Here is a 24,665-nt window from a genome sequence, read left to right on the forward strand (position 1 = left end):
TAATGCGCCATTTGTTTAAATGTGTAATTGAAACACTTCAACCACTACATTGGTAATCGACTCTGTAGGATTATGCGAAGGAGAGACAGAGAGAGAGAGAGAGAGAGAGAGAGAGAGAGAGAGAGAGAGAGAAAGAGAGAGTTAGCTGCATAGCCGGTGGGAAGCAGGGTTGCTGAGGGTGACAAAACAGTCTATGGTGAGCTGTGAGGGCGGGAGGGAGGCCTAGGGCGCGGCTTTCTCATTGGCATGCTGGCTGTTTCTGGGCTTTTAAGCGATTAGGGAACTGCTGAGACGATGGCGTCCACACATACTGTAGCTCCATGCAGATGTTCATTTGTATGCCAATAAGCAAATATGCCCTAAGATTAAAGCTCAAATACACAGTGCAAATTCAGCATTCTCCATGTGCATCACATCTATGTCCTGCATCTCTCCACACATAAAGCCAGGCCTTCTCTAACTGCACATTCACTCCAAAGGCCCTGTGTGGAAGTATTAGTCTGCAGACCAACAGATAGAGGCTTCACAGAGAGAGTAAAGAAAAAAGGACTGAGAAAAACACGTAATTTTGGGTCTCCATTATACAGCCAAAAGTCTGATCGATGTGCTATGCCTCTTACAGGTTACAGTGGCCTGTCTTAATCCATGACTTCCCTTCTTTTAATGCTTGTCTTGATGCACCTATTTCCTCTAAGCATCCTTTTAGTTCTATGATCTCTCTCTCTCTCTCTCTCTCTCTCTCTCTCTCTCTCTCTCTCTCTCTGTCTTTTTTTATCTCCTCCACTGCCTTTCTCTCAACAGCTGGAGTTACCCGAACTCACATCCTGCTACTATCTCCACCCCATCCACACCTCTCTCTCTCTCTCCCTCCCTCTCGCTTTCTCTCCTCTCCCTCTGTCGCTCTCTTTCGGTGGCTGTCAGATCCCTTTCGTAAAAAGCAGTTAAATCAGTCTGTGAATATTCCAATCCTGTGATAAGGAGAAGCTTTGTCCCACTGCACTCTGGGTAATGCAGCTCCCCATTGTTGGCTGACAGGGCTCCATTGAGGAGCCGGCTTTAGCCCCGATAGCATCGCCACATTGCATGGACACACTGCCAGATAAAGGCCTATCCAACACGACACGCATACCAACGCCTCCCAAACAAGCCCCAATCCGATCAGCACAGGAAGGAGACGCTCTAACACAAAATAAAGACAAATAAGATTTTAAAAAGGCCGTAACAATATTAATGTTATTATAGGGAGCAGGTGGGGCTCTAAAAGGAGACAATGCAATTCTCCATCTACCAGCCTGGTGGATCCTGTCACCGCACGGTTCGCAACATCACCAGGCAAGAGTGACCAATCACAGGCCACCTTACCGCGCATCTGGACCTGCACCAGCCAATCACGTCATCTTCACATTGCACCTCTGTCTGACATTAGAACACCACTTATCCAGAGAAACAGCTTCACGGTTCCATTTCCTTCAGGACAACTGGATACAAGTCTTCCATTTCTCTGTCATTTTTAAGTCCGTAAGAGGGCCGGGGAGCCGCCACCCCCCTCTTCGCAGGCTGACTGAGAGTGGCCAATCAACAATCAGTGCTGGCCGAAAGAAACCTGTTATTTTCGGCCCTGTAATCATTTCCATCAGAGGCCTCACAGTCCTTCACAAGGCTTCACACATCTTCACAGATTCAAATCAGACAGAAACCTTCCTCAAGGACAGGAGGCAGCAAGGAAACCACACATTGAAACCCAAACATTTATCTGTACTTCTAACCACTGTCTGTCACTGCAAATAAAACCTTTTCTATAAACACTTCAGTCCTTAAAACTAGAGCAGGGATGGTGAACCGAAAATGATCGACACCGACCAAACCGGCCACTTATTGTGGATTCTTTTCCCCCTGATATTTGTCATTAGAGTATTAATTTAGTCAAAAATAACCATGAGAAAAAATACTTGTGAATTACCTATAATTCCTGACAAAAACTATGACGATAACAAAACAAGATGCCCTGGGGGAAAAAATGATAACTATTACGAATTACTTTTCATATTAGTCATTTAATTGAATATGAAGCTCCTTTTCATCTGTTTTGTCCAATCCTAAACATGCATGCACAATATTTCATGCAATCCTCTCACTGGCAGAATTGGCATCTTTCAGTCATGTGGTCTGATTGAGCTGATCTGCCCGGCTCTCCCTCACAGCTCCTAGGGTGTCACGTCCTGACCATAGAAAGCCTTTATTTTCTATGGTGGAGTAGGTCAGGTCGTGACTGGGGGGTGTTGTAGTTTATTATTTCTATGTGCAATCTAGTTTTTCTATTTCTTTGTTGGCCAGCTATGGTTCCCAATCAGAGGCTATCATTGTCTCTGATTGTGGATCATACTTAGGCAGCCTTTATTCCACTTTTAGTTTGTGGGATCTTGTCTATGGATATTTGCATGTTAGCACTATTATTAGCTTCACGTTTCATTTGTATTTTTGTGTGTTTTTTTTTCGGTGTTCATTTAATAAAGGAAAATGTACGCCTACCACGCTGCACCTTAGTTCACTCATTATGACGATCGTGACACCAGGTGGTCACTTCAATCACTTGTCAATCTTTTAAACTTGTGCGAATCCAGGACACTTGACTTCTAATTAACCTCAACTAGAAACAATGTTAACTCTCTCTCTCATGTAGGCTCTTTTTCCTTTGATCACAAAAGAAGCTATCCCAGTCTGTTGTTCCCACATGCTTCAAGAGGGCCACCATTGTTCCTGTTCCCAAGAAAGCTAGGGTAACTGAGCTAAACGACTACCGCCCGTAGCACTCACTTCCGTCATCATGAAGTGCTTTGAGAGACTAGTCAAGAACCATATCACCTCCACCCTACCTGACACCCTAGACCCACTCCAATTTGCTTACCGCCCAAATAGGTCCACAGACGATGCAATCTCAACCACACTGCACACTGCCCTAACCCATCTGGACAAGAGGAATACCTATGTGAGAATGCTGTTCATCGACTACAGCTCGGCATTTAACACCATAGTGCCCTCCAAGCTCGTCACCAAGCTCGAGACCCTGGGTCTCGACCCCGCCCTGTGCAACTGGGTACTGGACTTCCTGACGGGCCGCCCCCAGGTGGTGAGCGTAGGCAACAACATCTCCACCCCGCTGATCCTCAACACTGGGGCCCCACAAGGGTGCGTTCTGAGCCCTCTCCACGACTGCATGGCCACGCACGCCTCCAACTCAATCATCAAGTTTGCGGACGACACAACAGTGGTAGGCTTGATTACCAACAACGACGAGATGGCCTACAGGGAGGAGGTGAGGGCCCTCGGAGTGTGGTGTCAGGAAAATAACCTCACACTCAACGTCAACAAAACTAAGGAGATGATTGTGGACTTCAGGAAACAGCAGAGGGAACACCCCCCTATCCACATCGATGGAACAGTAGTGGAGAGGGTAGCAAGTTTTAAGTTCCTCGGCGTACACATCACAGACAAACTGAATTGGTCCACCCACACAGACAGCATCGTGAAGAAGGCACAGCAGCGCCTCTTCAACCTCAGGAGGCTGAAGAAATTCGGCTTGTCACCAAAAGCACTCACAAACTTCTACAGATGCACAATCGAGAGCATCCTGTCGGGCTGTATCACCGCCTGGTACGGCAACTGCTCCGCCCACAACCGTAAGGCTCTCCAGAGGGTAGTGAGGTCTGCACAACGCATCACCGGGGGCAAACTACCTGCCCTCCAGGACACCTACACCACCCAATGTTACAGGAAGGCCATAAAGATCTTCAAGGACAACAACCACCTGAGCCACTGCCTGTTCACCACGCTATCATCCAGAAGGCGAGGTCAGTACAGGTGCATCAAAGCTGGGACCGAGAGACTGAAAAACAGCTTCTATCTCAAGGCCATCAGACTGTTAAACAGCCACCACTAACATTGAGTGGCTGCTGCCAACACACTGACTCAACTCCAGCCACTTTAATAATGGGAATTGATGGGAAATGATGTAAAATATATCACTAGCCACTTTAAACAATGCTACCTAATATAATGTTTACATACCCTACATTATTCATCTCATATGTATACGTATATACTGTACTCTATATCATCTACTGCATCCTTATGTAATACATGTATCACTAGCCACTTTAACTATGCCACTTTGTTTACATACTCATCTCATATGTATATACTGCACTCAATACCATCTACTGTATCTTGCCAATGCCGCTCTGTACCATCACTCATTCATATATCTTTATGTACATATTCTTTATCCCCTTACACTTGTGTGTATAAGACAGTAGTTTTGGAATTGTTAGCTAGATTACTTGTTGGTTATTACTGCATTGTCGGAACTAGAAGCACAAGCATTTCACTACACTCGCACTAACATCTGCTAACCATGTGTATGTGACAAATAAAATTGGATTTGATTTGAAAAGAAGCGCTATTTTCCCATCTGTGCGCAGCTATCCATTCATCTGTGTTGCGTTCATCTGCTTTGTGCTCTTGGGCCGTGGTCCGCAAATGTGAGTTGTGGTTGCTCTTTTCCTTTGGGAAAACGAATGCTATTTGTTGAACATTGTTGTAACACTCAAATTCTCCCCTTTTCAAAGAAACCCCCTTCACGGTTATGATGGGGAGACAGTCTGAGCTGTAAATGGTTTAACCTGTAGCTAAAGCTTTATAGCCTATATGGTTAATTATTACTGCTATTGGTTACGATCTGCCACAGTATCAAAGTTGCCAGGTAAGGTATACGAGGGGATAGTGGGCCTAGATAGACAAGGCTATCTATTTCGAATCCCACCATACCTTCTCCGCTGTGCAATCCGGTTTCCGAGCCAGTCACGGGTGCACCTCAGCCACGCTCAAGGTACTAAATGATATCATAACCGCCATCGATAAAAGACAGTACTGTGCAGCCGTCTTCATCAACCTGGCCAAGGCTTTCGACTCTGTCAATCACCGTATTCTTATCGGCAGACTCATTAGCCTTGGTTTTTCTAATGATTGCCTCGCCTGGTTCACCAACTACTTTGCAGACAGAGTTCAGTGTCTCAAATTGGAGGGCATGTTGTCCGGACCTCTGGCAACCTCTATGGGGGTACCACAGGGTTCAATTATTGGGCCAACTCTTTTCTCTGTATAAATCAATAATGTCGCTCTTGCTGCGGGCGATTCCCTGATCCACCTCTACGCAGACGACACCATTGTGTATACTTCTGGCCCTTCCTTGGATACTGTGCTAACTAACCTCAAAACGAGCCTCAATGCCACACAACACTCCTTCCGTGGCATCCAACTGGTCTTAAACGCTAGTAAAACCAAATGCATGCTTTTCAACGGTTCGCTGCCCGCACCCGCCTGCCCGACTGGCATCACCACCCTGGACGGTTCCGACCTAGAATATGTGGACAACTATAAATACCTAGGTGTCTGGCTAGACTGTAAACTCTCCTTCCAGACTCATATTAAACATCTCCAATCCAAAATTAAATCTAGAATCGGCTTCCTATTTCGCAAACAAAGCCTCCTTCACTCACGCCACCAAACTTACCCTAGTAAGTCTGACTATCCTACCGATCCTCGACTTCGGCGATGTCATCTACAAAATAGCTTCCAATACTCTACTCAGCAAACTGGATGCAGTCTATCACAGTGCCATCCGTTTTGTTACCAAATCACCTTATACCATCCACCACTGCGACCTGTATGCTCTCGTCAGCTGGCCCTCGCTACATATTCATCGCCAGACTCACTGGCTCCAGGTCATCAATAAGTCTATGCTCGGTAAAGCTCCGCCTTATCTCAATTCACTGGTAATGATAACAACACCCACCCGTAGCACACGTTCCAGCAGGTATATCTCACTGATCATCCCCAAAGCCAACACCTCATTTGGCTGCCTTTCCTTCCAGTTCTCTGTTGCAAGTTGGAGACTTTTATTTCCCTCGCCAACTTTAAACATCAACTATCTAAGCAGCTAACCGATCGCTGCAACTGTACATAGTCCATCTGTAAATAGCCCACCCAATCTACCTACCTCATCCCCATACTGTTTTTATTTACTTTTCTGCTCTTTTGCGCATCAGTACCTCTACTTGCACATCATCATCTGCTCATTTATCACTCATTTATCAGCAGTTAATCTGCTAAATTGTAATTATTTGCTCCTATGGCTTATTTATTGCCTACCTTCTCATGCCTTTTGCACACACTGTATATAGACTTGCTTGCTGTGTCATTGACTTGTTTATTGTGTTATTGGCTTGTTTATTGTTTACTCCATGTTACTTCATGTGTAACTCTGTGTTGTTGTCTGTGTTACACTGTGATGCTTTATCTTGGCCAGGTCGCAGTTGCAAATGAGAACTTGTTCTCAACTGGCCTACCTGGTTAAATAAAGGTGAAATAAAATAAAATAAAAATGTGCACATGATGGATGTTAGAGGTATCTTAAATATTCATTATTTAATAGAAAAATATGCACTGACTATTATGTGACTAAAATAGCTGTGACTAAAAGGTATTTTAAGACAAACTAAGATTAAAACTCAATCTAAAATAGCTGACAAAATTAACACTGGTTTATTACAATAAATAACCTATAGGACCTTACTAGAGAAATGTTAAGTTTTAAATTCAATTAAAGTTTGCAATGGATGATTGTTAATGGGACAATTGATAGCGACAACATTCAAAGTAATAGTAGTAGTTTTAAGAGTAATATATAAAAAAGTGATGTACATTGCTAGAAACTTATAGTTCCATTTACCATTATCGTGGAAATTCAGTGAATTCATCATTATCATGATAATTCAGTCAATTTATCATTATGAAAATGTAGTCAATTTGTCATTATTTTGAAAATTCGGTCAATTTATCATTATCGTGAAAATTAAGTAAATTTATCGTTATCATGATAATTCAGTCAATTTATCGCTATCGTGATAATTCAGTCAATTTAGAGTTATCATGATAATTCTGTCAATTTCTTGCTCCTGTTTTCTAGTCCTTCCTGATTTTGACCATTCTGCCTGCCGTTTTGTACCTTACCCCACATTACTGGATTATTGACCTCTGTCTGTCCTGACCCTGAGACTGCCTGCCGCCCGGGGATGTCACGTTGCTGTGGGGGAACCAGTTGAAATCTCTCCGGGTCCTCAACGACTCTGGGGCTGATGGGAGCTTTATGGACGCTACCCTTGCTTCCAAGCTGGATATCCCCACTCAGCCCCTCTCCATTCCCATGGACGTTAAGAGCACTGGACGGGCGCCAGTGGACGACTGTACTCTCTGTCGGGTCCGGAGACCAAGGCTATGGAGACCTACATTGAGGACTCCCTAGCTGCTGGGTTCATTCGTCCTTCTGCCTCCACCGCCGGCGCAGGGTTCTTCTTTGTGGAGAAGAAGGACAAAACCCTGCACCCGTGCATTGACTACCGAGGACTCAACGACATCACAGTGGCCGATGTTTCGTATGTTGGAGTGGGGACTGTCCTGTCCCAGCGGTCTGCCCTGGACCTCAAGTTGCATCCTTGCACATTCTTCTCCCACCGCCTCAACACCACGGAGAGGAACTACGATGTGGGGAATCGTGAGCTTCTCGCAGTGAAGATGGCGTTGGAGGAGTGGAGGCACTGGCTGGAGGGAGTGGAACATCCATTCATCGGGTGGACCGACACACAAAAACCTGGAATATCTCTGCTCCACCAAGCGTCTCAATTCCAAGCAGGCTAGGTGAGCCCTACTGTTCACCTGGTTCAACTTCGCCCTCTCCTACCGGCAGGGATTGAAGAATGTCAAGCCAGATGCACTGCCATGCAGCTATAGCCCCACAACTACTACCCCAGAACCTGAGATCATCCTTCCCACCTCGTGCCTGGCGATGGCACTCAGCTGGGGAATAGGGTAGACGGTTCGGGAGGCACAGCATTCCCAGCCGAACCCCGGGGAGGGGAGTCCAGATAACCAGATGTTCGTGCCTGATGTGGCCCGCTCCTCCAGGTTTGCCTGCCACCCAGGCTCCCGGCGGACCTTGGCTTTTGTGCGACAACGCTTTTGGTGGCCTACCATGGTTCCTGATGTCTCTGCATTTATCGCCTCTTGCACGGTATGTGAACACAAAAAGACTCCTCAGCAAGGTCTGGCTGGTCTCCTCCAACCTCTGCCTGTCCCTCACCGTCCCTGGTCTCACATCTCCCTGGACTTTGTCACAGGTCTCCCTTGTCTGATGGCAACACCGCCATCCTGACCGTTGTGGATCAGTTTTCCAAAGCCGCCCACTTCATTCCTCTTCCCAATCTACCCTCTGCCAAGGAGATGGCCCAGCTCATGGTACAGCACGTCTTCTGGATCCATAGACTACTGGTCGATATGGTCTCTGATCGGGGTCCTCAGTTCTCGTCTCGGTTCTGGAAGGCATTCTGTACCCTCATTGGGTCATCGACCAGTCTGTCATCTGGGTTCCACCCCCAGCCCCCCGAGCCAACGAGGACCTCAAGATTACTCTGACTGCCTGGATTGGGATATGTTCTGCATTGCTTCCAACAACAACACGAATACGCTGATTCGGTGAGCGAGTTCATTAGAAAGTGCATTGACGATGTCGTACCCATAGCAACGATTAAAACATTCTCAATCCAGAAACCGTGGATTGATGGCAGCATTCGTGTGATACTGAAAGCGCGAACCACCAATGTGACCAAAACATCACTGCTCTAGAGGAGATCTGCATGGAGGAATGGGCCAAAATGCCAGCAACAGTGTGTGAAAACCTTGTGAAGACTTACAGAAAACGTTTGACCTCTGTCATTGCCAACAAAGGGTATATAACAAAGTATTGAGATAAACGTTTGTTATTGACCAAATACTTATTTTCCACCATAATTTGCAAATAAATTCATAAAAAATCCTACAATGTGATTTTCTGGATTTTTTTTTTCTCATTTTGTCTGTCATAGTTGAAGTGTACCTATGATGAAAATTACAGGCCTCTCTCATCTTTTTAAGTAGGAGAACTTGCACAATTGGGGGCTGACTAAATACTTTTTTGCCCCACTGTATATACTGTACTCGATACCATCTACTGCATCTTGCCTATGCCGTTCTGTACCATCACTCATTCATATATTTGTATGTACATATTCTTTATCCCTTTACACTTGTGTGTATGTGGTAATACGTTTTGGAATTGTTAGGTTAGATTACTCGTTGGTTACTACTGCATTGTCGGAACTAGAAGCACAAGCATTTCGCTACACTCGCATTAACATCTGTTAACCATGCGTATGTGACAAATGCATTTGATTTGATTTGATTTGACCTGTCATTTGCCTGTTTTAGAAATAAACTTGTGTTTCTTCGACACTGTCTTCATTTGGTCATACCTGAAACGTAATACATGTGTCTATGTTTACATACATTTGGCTGGTACATACTGTATGTTGTCGTACATTTGGATAATCAGGAATGGGGAATGTATATATTTTCTGATTATCCACGCTTACCATAACATATGCTAGACAGGACCTAGGGGTGGGAATCATGGAACAATCAAACACTGTAATCTATCTACTCAACCCAAGAGGGAAGGCTTACACATAATCAATATAATAATACATTTATAATAATTTAGTACAGCAAACACCACAGACATATACAAAATAAGGACCTAAACACGTATGGTCCCATTTATATTAAAAAGCCCAAACCTGATTCTCTTTGACAGTGACCTCCTCTAGTTCAGAGTCCTTATGCAGCCCCCCTCTCTAACTAAGGGGCCAGGAGGTAGCAGGTTATCTCTCTGAAATAACATTTCATGGGTGTTGGGCATGTGTTGAAATGCGGGATATGAGCATCGGGGTATAGCCTGCTGGATTTTGTTGGCTATTGATTGCCATCCCTGGCGGGGCCGAGGGATCGATAGGCTGGGTTTAGACACAGTACGGGGACCACTCTCTCTTTTTCTCTCAGCTCCCTGCTAACGCAATGGTCCATGGCGCTGTGGCTCGCCAAACAGCCCCTCAGCCTGCAGGTGCACTGGCAGACAGACTCTGACTTCTCAACCAACAGCAAACTCTCAGCTCTCTATCTCTTCGTCTCTATCTCTTTGTCTCTATCTCTCACCATCTTTCTCTCAGTGTTTCACTTTCTTTAGTTCTGTTGCAGTTTCCTACTCTCTGTTTCTCTCCATGCCATATTAGTTGAGTGTGAAACAGCATGTCTGAGACCACTTGTGCTCTCTCTCTCGCTCTCTCTCTCTCTCTCTCTCTCTCTCTCTCTCTCTCTCTCTCTCTCTCTCTCTCTCTCTCTCTCTCCCTCTCTCAGAGCAGCAGAGCAACGTTAGAGGAGAGTACTGAAGGAGTCGGAGCGAAAGAGAGGAAGATTGAGAGAGAGAGAGAGAGAGAGAGAGAGATTAATAAAGAAAGAGAAAAGAAAAAATAGCATTTCTACCTTGAAGAGTGATAAATACCCAAATTACAGCCGGGCCTGCAATCAAGAAGCTGAAATTACCGAATTGTGGGGTCACCCTGGCAACCAGTGAGCGAACAAAGCAGGCAACAGCAGAGAGAGCAGCTGCAGAGAGTGAGCCAGGGAGGGAAGGGGAGTGGAGGGGAGGAGAGAGGGGTGGGATGAGGTGATCAGGACAAGTGGAAGACGTGGGGGGAGGAGAGAGGGGTTGGTTGGGTGTTCAGGAGGAGGAGAAGGAGGAGTGGATAAGAGGAAAGAGTGGTGGAGGGGAGGGGGAGGAGGAAGAGTTTTGAGGGGAGGAGGAGGATTGTAGGATGGGCTGGGATGGTCAGGAGAGGTGGAGAGGTGGTGGGGTGAAGGGAAGGAGAAAGGGGTGAACTTAGTGAGGAGGAGGAGGGGGGGGAGGAGGAGGAGGAGGAAGAGGATAGAGGGGTGGTGGAGAAGAGAGAGGGGTGGGCTGGCGTGGTCAGGAGAGGTGGAGAGGTTGAAGACTGATGGTCAAGACTGATGTATGAGGTGGGTTATGGAGTGCCATTTCTAAATGACAAATGCTCCAATTCTTCCAAGTGCTTGACAAATTGCTACATATTATCCATGAGTTTCACATGAGTGCAAAGTACACACTTGTAGTCAAGGTTACAGTATTCTCACATGTGCACTTGCATGCACGCACTCACTCATGCACACACACACAGAATGATAGCTGCATGAAGACTTGCCTCAGCATTGTGTATAGTATGTTGTCCTCGCTAAACTATACTATACTATACTATACTATACTATACTATACTATACTGGCTACTATACTATACTATACTATACTATACTATACTATACTATACTATACTATACTATACTATACTATAGTAGCCAGACTGGGTCCAGTCTCTGTCTCTCTGCTGAGTCATCCAGACCATCAGATATGCTTTATAGGTATGTTGTCCTCGCTAAATTGTATACTGTGTTGGATTTTCTCCAGCCCTCCTACCCCCTTCCATTCCTTTCCCTCCAGTGGTGAACAGATGGAAGTCCGTTCCATGGCGCGGGATTCAGCGATAACGCTGTTTATGAGTTCCATTGCGCACTCGGCAGGCTGCTAGCACTCTGCCTCTCTCTCAACACAGCCACAGGAAAGAGAAAAGTTCACATAGAAAAATAGAAGCAGTTCATTTATGATTACACAATGTGTTCATGCTTATCAGTGTTTGAAATACGTTCGTATATTTAAAAAGTGCTCCGAAAGCCACATCTCCCTCCCTCCTTCCCTCCCTCCCTCCTTCCCTCTCTCCCTCCTTCTCTCTCTCCCGCCCTCTCTCTTTAGCTCCTACTAAGAGTTGAGTTCTGGCTCACATAAATGTGCTGAAACAGGAAAAACTGTCTCAACTCAGAGAGAGCCTCTTCAGTCACTGGGAATGGCTGAATGTGGATTATTTGATATACAAAAGGAGGAAGTGATACAGGATGCTAGAATAACTAGGGAGAAAAACATCCCCATTCCCCCAAACAAAATAGACATTCAAATAAAGAAATATATATATATATATATATCTCGTAGCAGGTTGAGTGCAGTATACTACTCTGTTCTATTAAACTTAACGATCAGTCTGTTCACCGTCTCGTCCTCATGCCCAAAAGGCGCTGTGACTGGGTTCCGCTCATCATAAGGAAAACGGTATTATTACCGAAATAAGAAAATATTTCATCTAAAACATGAAACAGAAAAATGATTGCACAGACAATTCCTGTCTCTCCCAGTCTGTCCAGAGATGAACATAGGGCTTCGAAATCCCCCCCTCCAAAGAAGACAAAAAAATAAGAAAGTTGAGTGGGGGAAAGAGATGAAACAGAAGCCCATTGAGGTGTCCTTTGGTGTCTGTCTATTTCACCTGATTGTGGTCCCTTGAAGACGGCCCTTATAAGACTAATGTATTCTGTCATTAATGGAGCCACTCGCGTCGCTCTGCTCTGAGGGCCTGGCTGAGAGAGCCATCCTCCCGCCACAATGAAGGGCCAATTGTCTCAAATAAATGCATTATAAGCAGGAATGACAAGGTCAGGGGAACAAACTGGAGTGTCAACTCTTACCCCTGCCACTAGGGGGTTGGTTTACTAAGGGGACATACAGCGCATTCTGAAAGTATTCAGAACCCCTTGACTTTTCCACATTTTGCTACGTTACAGCCTTATTCTGAAATGGATTAAATTGATTGTTCTCCTCAAGACAAAGCAAAAATCGTTGTTTTTTTGCAAATTGATTATTCTTTTTTAAAATTTAAATATGACATTTACAAAAGTATTCAGACCCTTTACTCAGTACTTTGTTGAAGCACATTTGGCAGCAGTTACATCCAGGAGTCTTCTTGGGTACGACGCTGCAAGATTGGCACACCTGTATTTGGGGAGTTTCTCCAATTCTTCTCTGCAGATCCTCTCAAGCTCTGTCAGGTTGAATGGGGAGCGTCGCTGCACAGCTATTTTCAGGTCTCTTCAGAGATGCTTGATCAGGTTCAAGACCGGGCTCTGGCTGGGCCACTCAAGGACATTGAGAGACTTGTCCTGAAGCCACTCATGGGTTGTCTTGGCTGTGGGCTTACAGTCGTTGTCCTGTTGGAAGGAGAAGCTTCTCCCCAGTCTGAGATCCTCAGCGCTCTGGAGCAGGTGTTCATCAAGGATCTCTGTACTTTGCTCCGTTCATCTTTTCCTCCATCCTGACTAGTCTTCCAGTCCTGCCGGTGAAAAACATCCCCAAAGCATGATGCTGCCACCACCATACTTCACCGTAGGGATGGTGCCAGGTTTCCTCTAGACGTGACGCTTGTCATTCAGGCCAAAAAGTTCAATCTTGGTTTCATCAGACCAGATAATCTTGTATCTCATGGTCTGAGAGATCTTTAGGTGTTTTTTGGCAAAGTCCAAGCGGACTGTCATGGGCCTTTTACTGAGGAGTGGCTTCCGTCTGGCCATTCTACCATAAAGGCCTGAATAAAGGCCTGATTAGTGGAGTGCTGCCGAGATGGTTTTCCATCTGGAAGGTTCTCCCATTTCCACAGAGGAACTCTGGAGCTCTGTCAGAGTGACCATCAGGTTCTTTGTCACCTCCTTGACCAAGGCCCTTCTCCCGCAATTGCTCAGTTTGGCCAGGCGGCCAGCTCTAGGAAAAGTCTTGGTGGTTTCAAACTTCTTCCATCTAAGAATGATGGAGGCCACTGTGTTCTTGGGGATATTTAATGCGGCCAAAATGTTTGGTACCCTTCCCCAGATCTATGCCTCGACACAATCCTGTCTCGGAGCTCTAGGGACAATTCCTTCGACCTCATGGCTTGGTTTTTTCTCTGACATGCACTGTCAACTGTGGGATCCTATATAGATAGGTGTATGCCTTTCCAAATCATTGAATTTACAAAAGGTGGACTCCACTCAAGTTGTAGAAACTTCTCAAGGATGATCAATGGAAACAGAATGCACCTGAGCTCAATTTTGAATCTCACAGCAATGGGTCTGAATACTTATGTAAATAAGGTATTTCTGCTTTTATATTTAATACGTTTGCAAAAATTTCTACAAACCTGTTTTCGCTTTGTCATTATGGGGTAATGTAATGTAACCAAATGTGGAAAAAGTCAAGGGATCTGAATGCACTGTATGACCAGGACAGTCTAGGATACTGTTAGCACTCCTCACCACATGCTTTCTGAATGTCACAGAGAGCTGTGCCTTTTGTACCCCGATGACCTTGCTGGCCACCTTAACCACCCTGTTCAACCTATATTTGTTACAGTACACACGCACGCACGCACGCACGCACGCACGCACGCACGCACGCACACACACACACACACACACACACACACACACACACACACACAGCACACTTTCTTGTCCCATGATGAAAGGCTTGATTGATTAGAGGGTGATGATTCTAGCAAATGGGAGATCTCCTTCTCCATGAGTCTTTCGCCTTTTCTCTCTCTCTCTTCTCTCCCTCTCAAACCTGCTCCCTCACTCACGATGACCTCACCTTCTCTCTCCCTCTCTCTCCGAGTCCCCCCCCCCCCCTTCGCCCCCTCTCCCCGTTTCTCCATAGTAACCCATCAGCAGAGTGCCTCTCTCTCTCTCCCCTAATGGCACAGCTATTAGCGCTAATGCATTTCAAACGTACAGCAGCTGCCACATCACATTCAGATGGAGAGAATGCCTTCCATCCCTTCCTCTCTTCTCTCCCTCCTTCTTTAACCAAGTTTTTCCCCACCATGTCCCTATCTCCTAACCCATCATACCGTCAACCCACTCATTAACTATGCGCTCGAACGCTCCCCATTTTCCCATCATTCTCAGACCAGGAAATGAACAGAACCCTTTTTTTTTTCATTAAACAAGGACAACAAGGTAAGCATTTACATTTAAGCTCAACAGTCACGATTTAACCGTCAGACGTGATTACATCACAGTTGTACTTCCTGATTATAAATACATGAACATAAAGTTATACACTGGGCGACACGACACACAACAATAGGTTTTGGGCGCACAAACCCCTTGACGGCGTGCAACCACAAACTACCATTAGTGATTGGATGTTCGGCTCTTTTTACTGACTTGGATCTTTTCGACTCGTTCTGTCAAAAGAACAACTCTTTGGACTTATTCGGCGAACGATGAACTGAAAACTCAAAATCATGATTCTACAAGCCTCTCGTTCACATCTCGTTCGCTGTCGGGGGCAGCAAGACCCCCCTTACCTGGCGAACGATGAACTGAAAACTCGAAAGAGTCATGATTCTACAAGCCTCTCGAAACAAAAGTATACACCTCACACACATGGTCATGGGCTTACAAAGAAGAAGACACCTGTACCATGTCAGATATAGAGTTGAAATGTATTCAACTTTGAGTTTGCATCCCAATATTACACGTTATAATCATTACATAAGATTGAAATATATCAAAACCGTTGACGTAGACACATTGGATTTTCGGAGTATTTTAAAGAAGAATGTTTATTCATTATTCATTATGGGAAAAATATGAAAAACATTCTACCCATGAGGCAACTAGAGGAAGATGTTGGTCATTTGACTGCAGGAAAGCCCTACACAATGTACATTTGTTGATTGCTAGCAGGGGCACAACATTCACTGGGGACGGGGACATGACCCCCCACCCCTCCATTATGTAATTGCTTTCCTCCCCCTCAGGTTTATCAATGCACTGTGATATACAAAAAGAGGAATCGGTGTGCTTTAGGACCATACGGACATTTCTGGCTTTTCTGCAGTTTCAGACAGCTGGATTTAGGACCACACAGACACCACAGAGCAAACAGGGGCAGCTGTTGTCTGTGTGTGTTGTGCTTTTTCTCAGAGTTGTAAAAGCAAGCAGAGCAGAAACGGGCTCCTCCTTCTTTGACTGATGTAGCTGGCAAGGTAACTGCTGTTTGACTTAACATAAAAAAGTATTTATTCCCTGTGCTGAGCTAATAGTTTAATTGACATGTAACGTGAGCTAATGTTTCATCCCCTCTCGACTGATGTTTTGTCTGAAGTGAATGAACTAGCTAGCAAGTAGCTACCACAGCCAATTCAGCTCTAGCCTATAACTATCTGCCAATTAGCCGTATCTAACAGCTGTTTTGTGTATGGAAATGTTTTGTAGCCTTTGTTTTCAACAGAAGTAAATTAACATTGGAGCTAGCCAGAAGCTATTATTTTTCTCTCGATTATTTTTTTTACCTGAATCAAACAATTCAAACGAGGCCAAACAATTGAAGACAATTTTTTGACAGCGCAATGTGAGTTTTTATTAGAGTCAGTGTAGCAATGTAACGTTATTGATCTGTCAGTTTCCCTAGCCAACCCCATACTTTTCACACTGACACGGTGTAAACAGCTCTACAGGCTTCACTATCATGGTGCACAGTCAGTACACAACACTATGCTCATCATGTCTTAGCAGGATCAGGTGGTGACAGGTGTCCCTTCAGGGTCAGACAGACAGGGAAGACCAGTCTACGGAGCTCAGGTGAATCTTGCAGTATATTATAACAATCAGTGAATGGACACAAAGTTCCATCTTGAGTCGATGGGTCGACTACAGTCTGGGATTTGTGAATAGTGGTAATTTCAATTATTAAAACATTGATTCTATTCTTGAATAATATGATGTATCAGTGGAGGCTGCTGAAGGGAAGACGACTCATAATAATGACTGGAATGGAGTCAAGTTGTCATGTGGTTGATGCCATTCCATCGACTCCATTCCAGCCTTTATTATGAGCTGTCCTCCCCTCAGCATCCTCCACTGTAATGTATAAATGTACACCACGGGAATTATTTTCATGCCTCATCTGAGCAGGATCAGATGGTGACAGAGGTCTCAGCAGGGTCCGGCAACCAGGGAAGACTAGTCTGCAATGGCGCTGAGGTGAACCTTTGCAGATGCAACACTTTATTCTCTGTGCAGCAAACACTGGACAAGCCAGAAGATTCAAAGATTGAAACTATTTTACGACAGTCTGAAAAACCTCTAAAGTTCATTTCCAAACTGTGTCAAGGCTTCATCGAGGCTTTTCCCGATGACACAAAACATGTCAAACAAAAATGCGAGGAAGACCTGGGAGACACTACTGATGATGATGAATGGATACAGATGTGTTTGAATGCCCAGTCATGTTCATATCATCAGACATAAATTACTGTAGTTTAAGAACATCCATAGAACGTACTATATGCCAGTGAAACTGAATATCACGCACTCAGAAATGTAATTCCTCTGCTGGAGGTGTAAAACACTAAAGGAGACATATTTGCATATGTTATGGTCTTGTGAAGGTTGGCTGAATTCCGGCAAAGAGTATGTTCTTTTATCTCAGCATGTCTACAGATTCTCCCTTCTCTCTGTTTGTCTTTGCTTGGAAATGTTGATACTGGAGACTGTTATCAGACGAAACCGTGTAACCGAGTATTTATAGCGGCTAAGATATGCATTGCCATTAATTGTAAGGTTGGTTATCCTCCCACAATGTCACAATGGATGGCAGAAATGTCAAGTTATGTATACGCGAGATTGGATTTATTACAAGATTGAGGGGTATATACTGTGCAACGTTCATAAGTTCTGGATGCCTTGGAATTCCGTATGGCAAAAAGAGTCTTTTGAAAACGTGTCCACGTCAGGGGAATGACCTATTTAGGCAATCTAGGCTAACGTTGGCTAGCTTGCTAGCTACTTCCAGACACAAATGAGAAAACACTCTGACCATTTTACTCGCAGTAGCAGAGCTGGTTAGGCTGTTTTCATGTTATCATGAGCCATAAAATCATGCAACGTATGTCACTTCAAGTCTAAAAATATGTGTTGTGACAGTGTTATGACCACATCAAGTTATGACAAGTTATGTCAGCTGTTATGACATATTATCATATGGTTATATTGTATAACCTCCTTAATTTTGCCTTGGCAGCAGGTAATGGGGATCCATAATAAATACAAATACAATATTATTACTCTGGGTGCCGAGTAAAGTGTTAACCCAATAGGGTATCTTTCAGTTATAAAAATGCTATAAAATACCGAATATGCTATTCAATGGCACGAATCGTCCACAAGATTGCTTTGTACAAGTCATTGCAAATCTACTCCCCCATGTAGTGGATTGCCTGAAATGACATTTATGACCAGATAATGCTTTTATGAGGTGCACTAAAGGCCATACCTTCTAGCTTCCCATCCCATTCATCTCACTGGCCTCCAAACGTGCAATTCTATCATTGTGTATAATTTCAACTATTATATTGAATATGACTGTATTGTGAAATGCCTTAGGGATGGTTCTTGTAGTCATTGGCTCCAATAGTCGTGGAGCTGTAGAACTACTCCACTATTAAAAATATATAAAATATATTTTAAAAAATATAATATTTCAAATAATAATATCGTAGAAATAATAGCATCTTTACAAAAAAAGCCACAATCCATCTGCAATATTAAAGCTGATCTACCTCCTAAAAAAATAGATATATAGATATAAATATATACTGTATATTTATATATATATATATATACAAATAAAATAAACAAATACCCAGGAGAATGCTTCCAGAGCCAATACAATAGAATGATGGCCTGGGAAGAGACTGGTGACGGAGCTGCGATAGGAAGACCTATGACCTTGAGAAATCAGGAGAGATCAACCACTCAAATGTCTATTTTCACACACCATTTCATTTGCGGTGGAATTAAAACCCTGAACGACCATCACAACAGTTGTTACGACGGTGAGCAGCCCGATGTTCATAACGCCGGACCGTCGCATCGTGTTATAAAACCCAGGCACCATCGCTAGAGTTGCAACGGGAAGAGGAGAGGAGTGTGATCCGTCACTACGGTAACAGATGTGACAGCAGCAGTCCAGAGGCAGAGGGAACAGCCGTGTCATTGAGTCGTATGATGTCACCGGTGTTATTGAACAGAGCAGATGGGCCGGGCCAGGTTGGGAGCAGAACGTTAAACACACACAGAGACACATACACATACACACACACAATCACACAAATACCCCCCCACCCCCTGCAAACAAGCGCACTCCCGTACACATAGATAAACATACTCACACAAGACTTCATTCGACCCCCCTCGTCTCTCTTACATAAACACCTTTCTCTGGGCCTCTGACAGCTTGCTCCTCCCGTTCGTTTAAGATGCTCTGCACTGCTCCTAATATGCCCAAAGAGCATGCCGCCCTAATCTAATTACAATGTCACTCAGCCGAGTGTTCACCCAAACGGAAATTAGAAAAGCACAAAATCTACAAACAGGAGAAATCTTCTCACAGGGAACGTGGCATATCTTCCTCTTGCCTCCCTCCCTCCTCCTCCTCTCCTCCCCGCCAAGGTTTTTTTAATGGCTTCACAGTCGCCCCTGCCGAGATTCATTACCTGCTCTAATTATAAAGGCAAATGAAATCAGCTCCAATACATTATTAATGGAGTAGCGCCATTAGGATTCATTTGCAGTATTTGCAACAATATTATATTTTCTAACTGTTTTCATGGCTGATTAAAGACTGTGACAGATAAGAAAAAAAGGTGGAGGGAGGGAAAGGGGTGAGGATCAGACAGAAGGAGCGTGGGGGAGGAGGGAGGAAGGAGAGAGAGAGAGAAAGAGAGAGAGAGAGGGAGATAGCGGGAGAGGGGAAGTGAGGGGGAGAGGGAGAGAGTTGGCTTTTCCACTTGAAGAGACAGTGAAGCCATATTGGATGCAGTTACCTATGAACAGGTGTGCTGTGTGAGGGCACTGTGACCCAAACCCAACTACCTGCATGGGTACACATCCGATCGAGACGCATTAAAGCTGACCAGCTGACCACTGGCAGACAGAGAGGAAGGCACTGACAGACAGAACCACCTTGGTTCGGTAGAAACAGTCACCCTGTGACTCTGGCTTCAGAGTGTAAGCGACCATGAATAAAAATGGACTTTTCTGGGATGTAGGGCTCATAATTATGAGTTTTAAATCAGTTAAAGCCTTTTCTCAAATATCCCCCGGGAAGCACAGGGTTAAAAATCCATTTGTGGGATGTGTACCATGACAGTGAGCTCGTCTCCCTGGAGACAGAGGATACGACATTGGGGAATGAATGTGTGTGTGTGTGTGTGTGTCTGCTGCTGGGTGTGAGATTGAGTGTGTGTGTCAGTACGTGTGTGTATTTGCAGGGCATCTGTTTGTTTGTTAATCTGAGAGTCAGTGGACCATGTGCGTACACACACATACTGCACACGCGCAAACACACACACACACACACACACACACACACACACACACACACACACACACACACACACACACACACACACACACACACACACACACACACACACACACACACACACACACACACACACACACACACACACACACACACACACACACACACACACACACACACACACACACACACACACACACACACACACACACACACACACACACACACACAAGCCAAGTAATACCCAAGCTTCTGAACTGTAGACATTAGCAGTTAGTGGTGTTCCACTGTTTTAAATGTCAGGTGCTGGGAAATGCAAAGTTCAACTGGCTTTTCCCTTTCAGGCACAACACAGATTGACCGTATGTAGAATCAGGCTGTTGTATATTATTACATGCTCAAACACATACACACACATCTTTATCTGGGGTGGTGTATGTGAGTGTGTACATGTGTCTGTAACATTGATAGCATTGGCATTTAAAAGAAAAACCAAACTTTGGTGGACAAATGTAAACATGAAGAAGAGATTAATAGATAGAGAAAGAGGAAAAGAGAGTGAGTATATAGAGAGAGAGGTAGAGAGAGGTAGAGAGAGAAGTAGAGAGAGAGAGGTAGAGAGAGTAGAGAGAGAGAGAGGTAGTGAGAAGTAGAGAGAGATAGAGAGAGAGATACAGAGAGAGAGAGAGATATACAGAGATAAATATAGAGAGAGAGAGAGAGAGAGATACATAGAGAGATAAATATATACAGAGAGATATATATATACAGAGAGAGAGATATACAGAGAGAGAGATATATACAGAGAGAGAGATACATAGAGAGGGAAATATACAGAGAGAGAGATATACAGAGAGAGATGTACATATATATATATATATATATATATATATAGAGAGAGAGAGAGAGAGAGAGAGAGAGAGAGAGAGAGAGAGAAAGAAAGAAAGAAAGAAAGAAAGAAAGAAAGAAAGAAAGAAAGAAAGAAAGAAAGAAAGAAAGAAAGAGTGATACAGAGAGGGAGAGATATACAGATATATATAATATATATATATACACTGCTCAAAAAAATAAAGGGAACACACAACACAATGTAACTCCAAGTCAATCACACTTCTGTGAAATCAAACTGTCCATTTAGGATGCAACACTGATGGACAATAAATTTCACATGCTGTTGTGCAAATGGAATAGACAACAGGTGGAAATTATAGGCAATTAGCAAGACACCCCCAATAAAGGAGTGGTTCTGCAGGTGGTGACCACAGACCACTTCTCAGTTCCTATGCTTCTGGCTGATGTTTTGGTCACTTTTGAATGCTGGTGGTGCTTTCACTCTAGTGGTAGCATGAGACGGAGTCTACAACCCACACAAGTGGCTCAGGTAGTGCAGCTCATCCAGGATGGCACATCAATGCGAGCTGTGGCAAGAAGGTTTGCTGTGTCTGTCAGCGTAGTGTCCAGAGCATGGAGGCGCTACCAGGAGACAGGCCAGTACACCAGGAGACGTGGAGGAGGCCGTAGGAGGGCAATAACCCAGCAGCAGGACCGCTACCTCCGCCTTTGTGCAAGAAGGAGCAGGAGGAGCACTGCCAGAGCCCTGCAAAATGACCTCCAGCAGGAAAATGTGCATGTGTCTGCTCATACGGTCAGAAACAGACTCCATGAGGGTGGTATGAGGGCCCGACGTCCACAGATGGGGGTTGTGCTTACAGCCCAACACCGTGCAGGACGTTTGGCATTTGCCAGAGAACACCAAGATGTGTTCCTCCTAATGCAAGACAATGCTAGACCTCATGTGGCTGGAGTGTGTCAGCAGTTCCTGCAAGAGGAAGGCATTGATGCTATGGACTGGTCCGCCCGTTCCCCAGACCTGAATCCAATTGAGCACATCTGGGACATCATGTCTCGCTCCATCCACCAACGCCACGTTGCACCACAGACTGTCCAGGAGTTGGCGGATGCTTTAGTCCAGGTCTGGGAGGAGATCCCTCAGGAAACCATCCACCCCCCTCATCAGGAGCATGCCCAGGCATTATAGGGAGGTCATACAGGCACGTGGAGGCCACACACACTACTGAGCCTCATTTTGACTTGTTTTAAGGACATTACATCAAAGTTGGATCCGCCTGTAGTGTGGTTTTCCACTTTAATTTTGAGTGTGACTCCAAATCCAGACCTCCATGGGTTGATAAATTTGATTTCCATTGATGTTGTCAGCACATTCAACTATGTCAAGAAAAAAGTAATTAATAAGAATATTTCATTCATTCAGATCTAGGATGTGTTATTTTAGTGTTCCCTTTATTTTTTTGAGCAGTGTATATATATAGAGAGAGATATATACATAGAGATATATATACATATGGAGAGAGAGAGATACATAGAGAGAGATACTGTATATATACAGAGATATATCCAGAGTTATATATACAGAAAGATATATAATATATATATATATATATATATATATATGTACAGAAAAAGTGATATATATACAGAGAGATATATATATATACAGAGAGAGATATATATATATATAGAGAGAGAGAGAGATATATACAGGGAGAGAGATATATATACAGAGAGAGAGATATATATACAGAGAGAGATATATACAGAGAGATATATACAGATATATATATATACAGATATATATATATACTGAAAGTAAAGGGGCTGAATAATTTGTTGTAAGTTGTTAAAAAAGTTTGAAATATCCAATAAATGTCGTTCCACTTCATGATTGTGTCCCACTTGTTGTTGATTCTTCACAAAAAAATACAGTTTTATATCATTATGTTTGAAGCCTGAAATGTGGCAAAAGGTCGCAAAGGCACTGTATATATATATATATATATATACAGAGAGAGATATATACAGAGAGAGATATATATATACATAGAGATATATATATATATATAGAGAGAGATATATACAGAGAGAGATATATATATACAGAGAGATATATATATATATAGAGAGAGATATATATATATACAGAGAGATGTATATACACAGAGAGGTAGATACAGAGAGAGGGAGATATACAGAGAGAGAGAGAGATACAGAGAGAGAGAGAGAGATACAGAGAGAGAGAGATATACAGAGAGAGAGAGAGAGATACAGAGAGAGAGAGAGAGATATACAGAGAGAGAGGGTTCTGATTTTACCTTGATCCCGTCCTGCCAGGGATACATTGTCTGCAGCTGCTCCGCCTCTCTGGCTAGCCTCTACACAGGAAACACACAGGAATCAGAGGTTAGGGTCAAAGGTCAATACATGGCTCTGCTGGGTCAGTGTGTAGATGTCAGAGTGTGTGTGTATGTTTGTGGGAAACCGCCTTACAGAGCCAATCTGCTCTCTAGGGAAAACACTGAGTGCGCTGACTGCTGTTCATAGACTGTATAATTCAAGAGGCAGTGGCTGGTGCCAAGCTCCACATGCTCCTCAATGGGCCTACACATTTGTCCTAACTGTCAGGGGAAATGGCATTTCTGTAAGGCGCAAGCTAAATTGGTACAATTTCAGACCATGTACTGTGGCAAATTGTGAGCTACACGTGTTGAGACAAGCTAGCGCTGTTGAAATGTGTGTTGCAAATGGAAGAAGAAACCATGGTTACAACCCTGTTATTCCAGGAGGTACGGACAGTTAGCGTTTGGATTGGAGAAGATAGGGCCATTGAATAACATGAATATGTTGAGTAATATTAAACTTTTCCAAACCAAGAAGACAAGGAATTTCTGTCAAAGGCATTTTCGTGGCTAGCTGAGTTCAGTGCAGGGTTGCTTTCTGTATTGGCATGTTTTTGGTCTTTTGGCTCCTAACTATTAATGGTTATACAACAGGTCTGACACAGTTCATTGCAAAGGGATATGTGCAGAGGCTTATGGGTGACAGTATTAAGTCACCCAGTGGCAAAATAGAGTGAGGCTCTAGAGAGGTAGTCTCTTCCATGTGTTTCTGCATGGTGCCCATGCCTTAGTACTGTATTTAGGTATCCTCTCTGCTCCCACTTCAATCCCCAGCACACCTCTAGGGGGCGATCTGGTTCCCGTCCCAGAATTATCCAACCAGCCACACAGTCCCTGGGCTCGGAAATTACAAACCCTATTTAGACTCCCACTAAGAGGACTTTCATTTCTGGTACAACATCAAAGGAGCCCTATTCCCCAAGCACATCAGGAGAGGGTTTTCGTCTCCTAAAAGACAGGAAAGTCAGAAACTCTCGTTAGAGACAGAAGTGTCCTATTTTCTGCCTGGGGGTCCACCCCCTATCACTAAGACCCTCCCACTCACAGCTAGCCAGACATAAACCCTCCTACTCTCAGCAAAGTGTATCCTCCACTACCTCGTGTAGCCTTTTAAAGTTTGGCATAATGGCTATGATATCACTATACCTCATTAGTAAAACATA

At 44.1% G+C, this 24,665-nt stretch overlaps 1 protein-coding gene across 4 annotated transcripts in view; it reads right to left on the reverse strand.

Annotated features, from left to right (window-relative positions):
- The window catches only part of LOC118399834 (voltage-dependent calcium channel subunit alpha-2/delta-2-like), a 246,689-nt gene that overhangs the window by 101,055 nt on the left and 120,969 nt on the right, over positions 1-24,665 (reverse strand). For all 4 annotated transcript variants that reach the window (XM_052473270.1, XM_052473267.1, XM_052473269.1 and 1 more), the window contains exon 4: positions 23,419-23,478. In XM_052473270.1, the coding sequence (XP_052329230.1) occupies positions 23,419-23,478 (60 nt within the window). The remainder of the gene's footprint in view (positions 1-23,418; positions 23,479-24,665) is intronic.

Source organism: Oncorhynchus keta, chromosome 21 (assembly GCF_023373465.1).
Source record: "Oncorhynchus keta strain PuntledgeMale-10-30-2019 chromosome 21, Oket_V2, whole genome shotgun sequence".
NCBI lineage: Eukaryota > Metazoa > Chordata > Actinopteri > Salmoniformes > Salmonidae > Oncorhynchus > Oncorhynchus keta.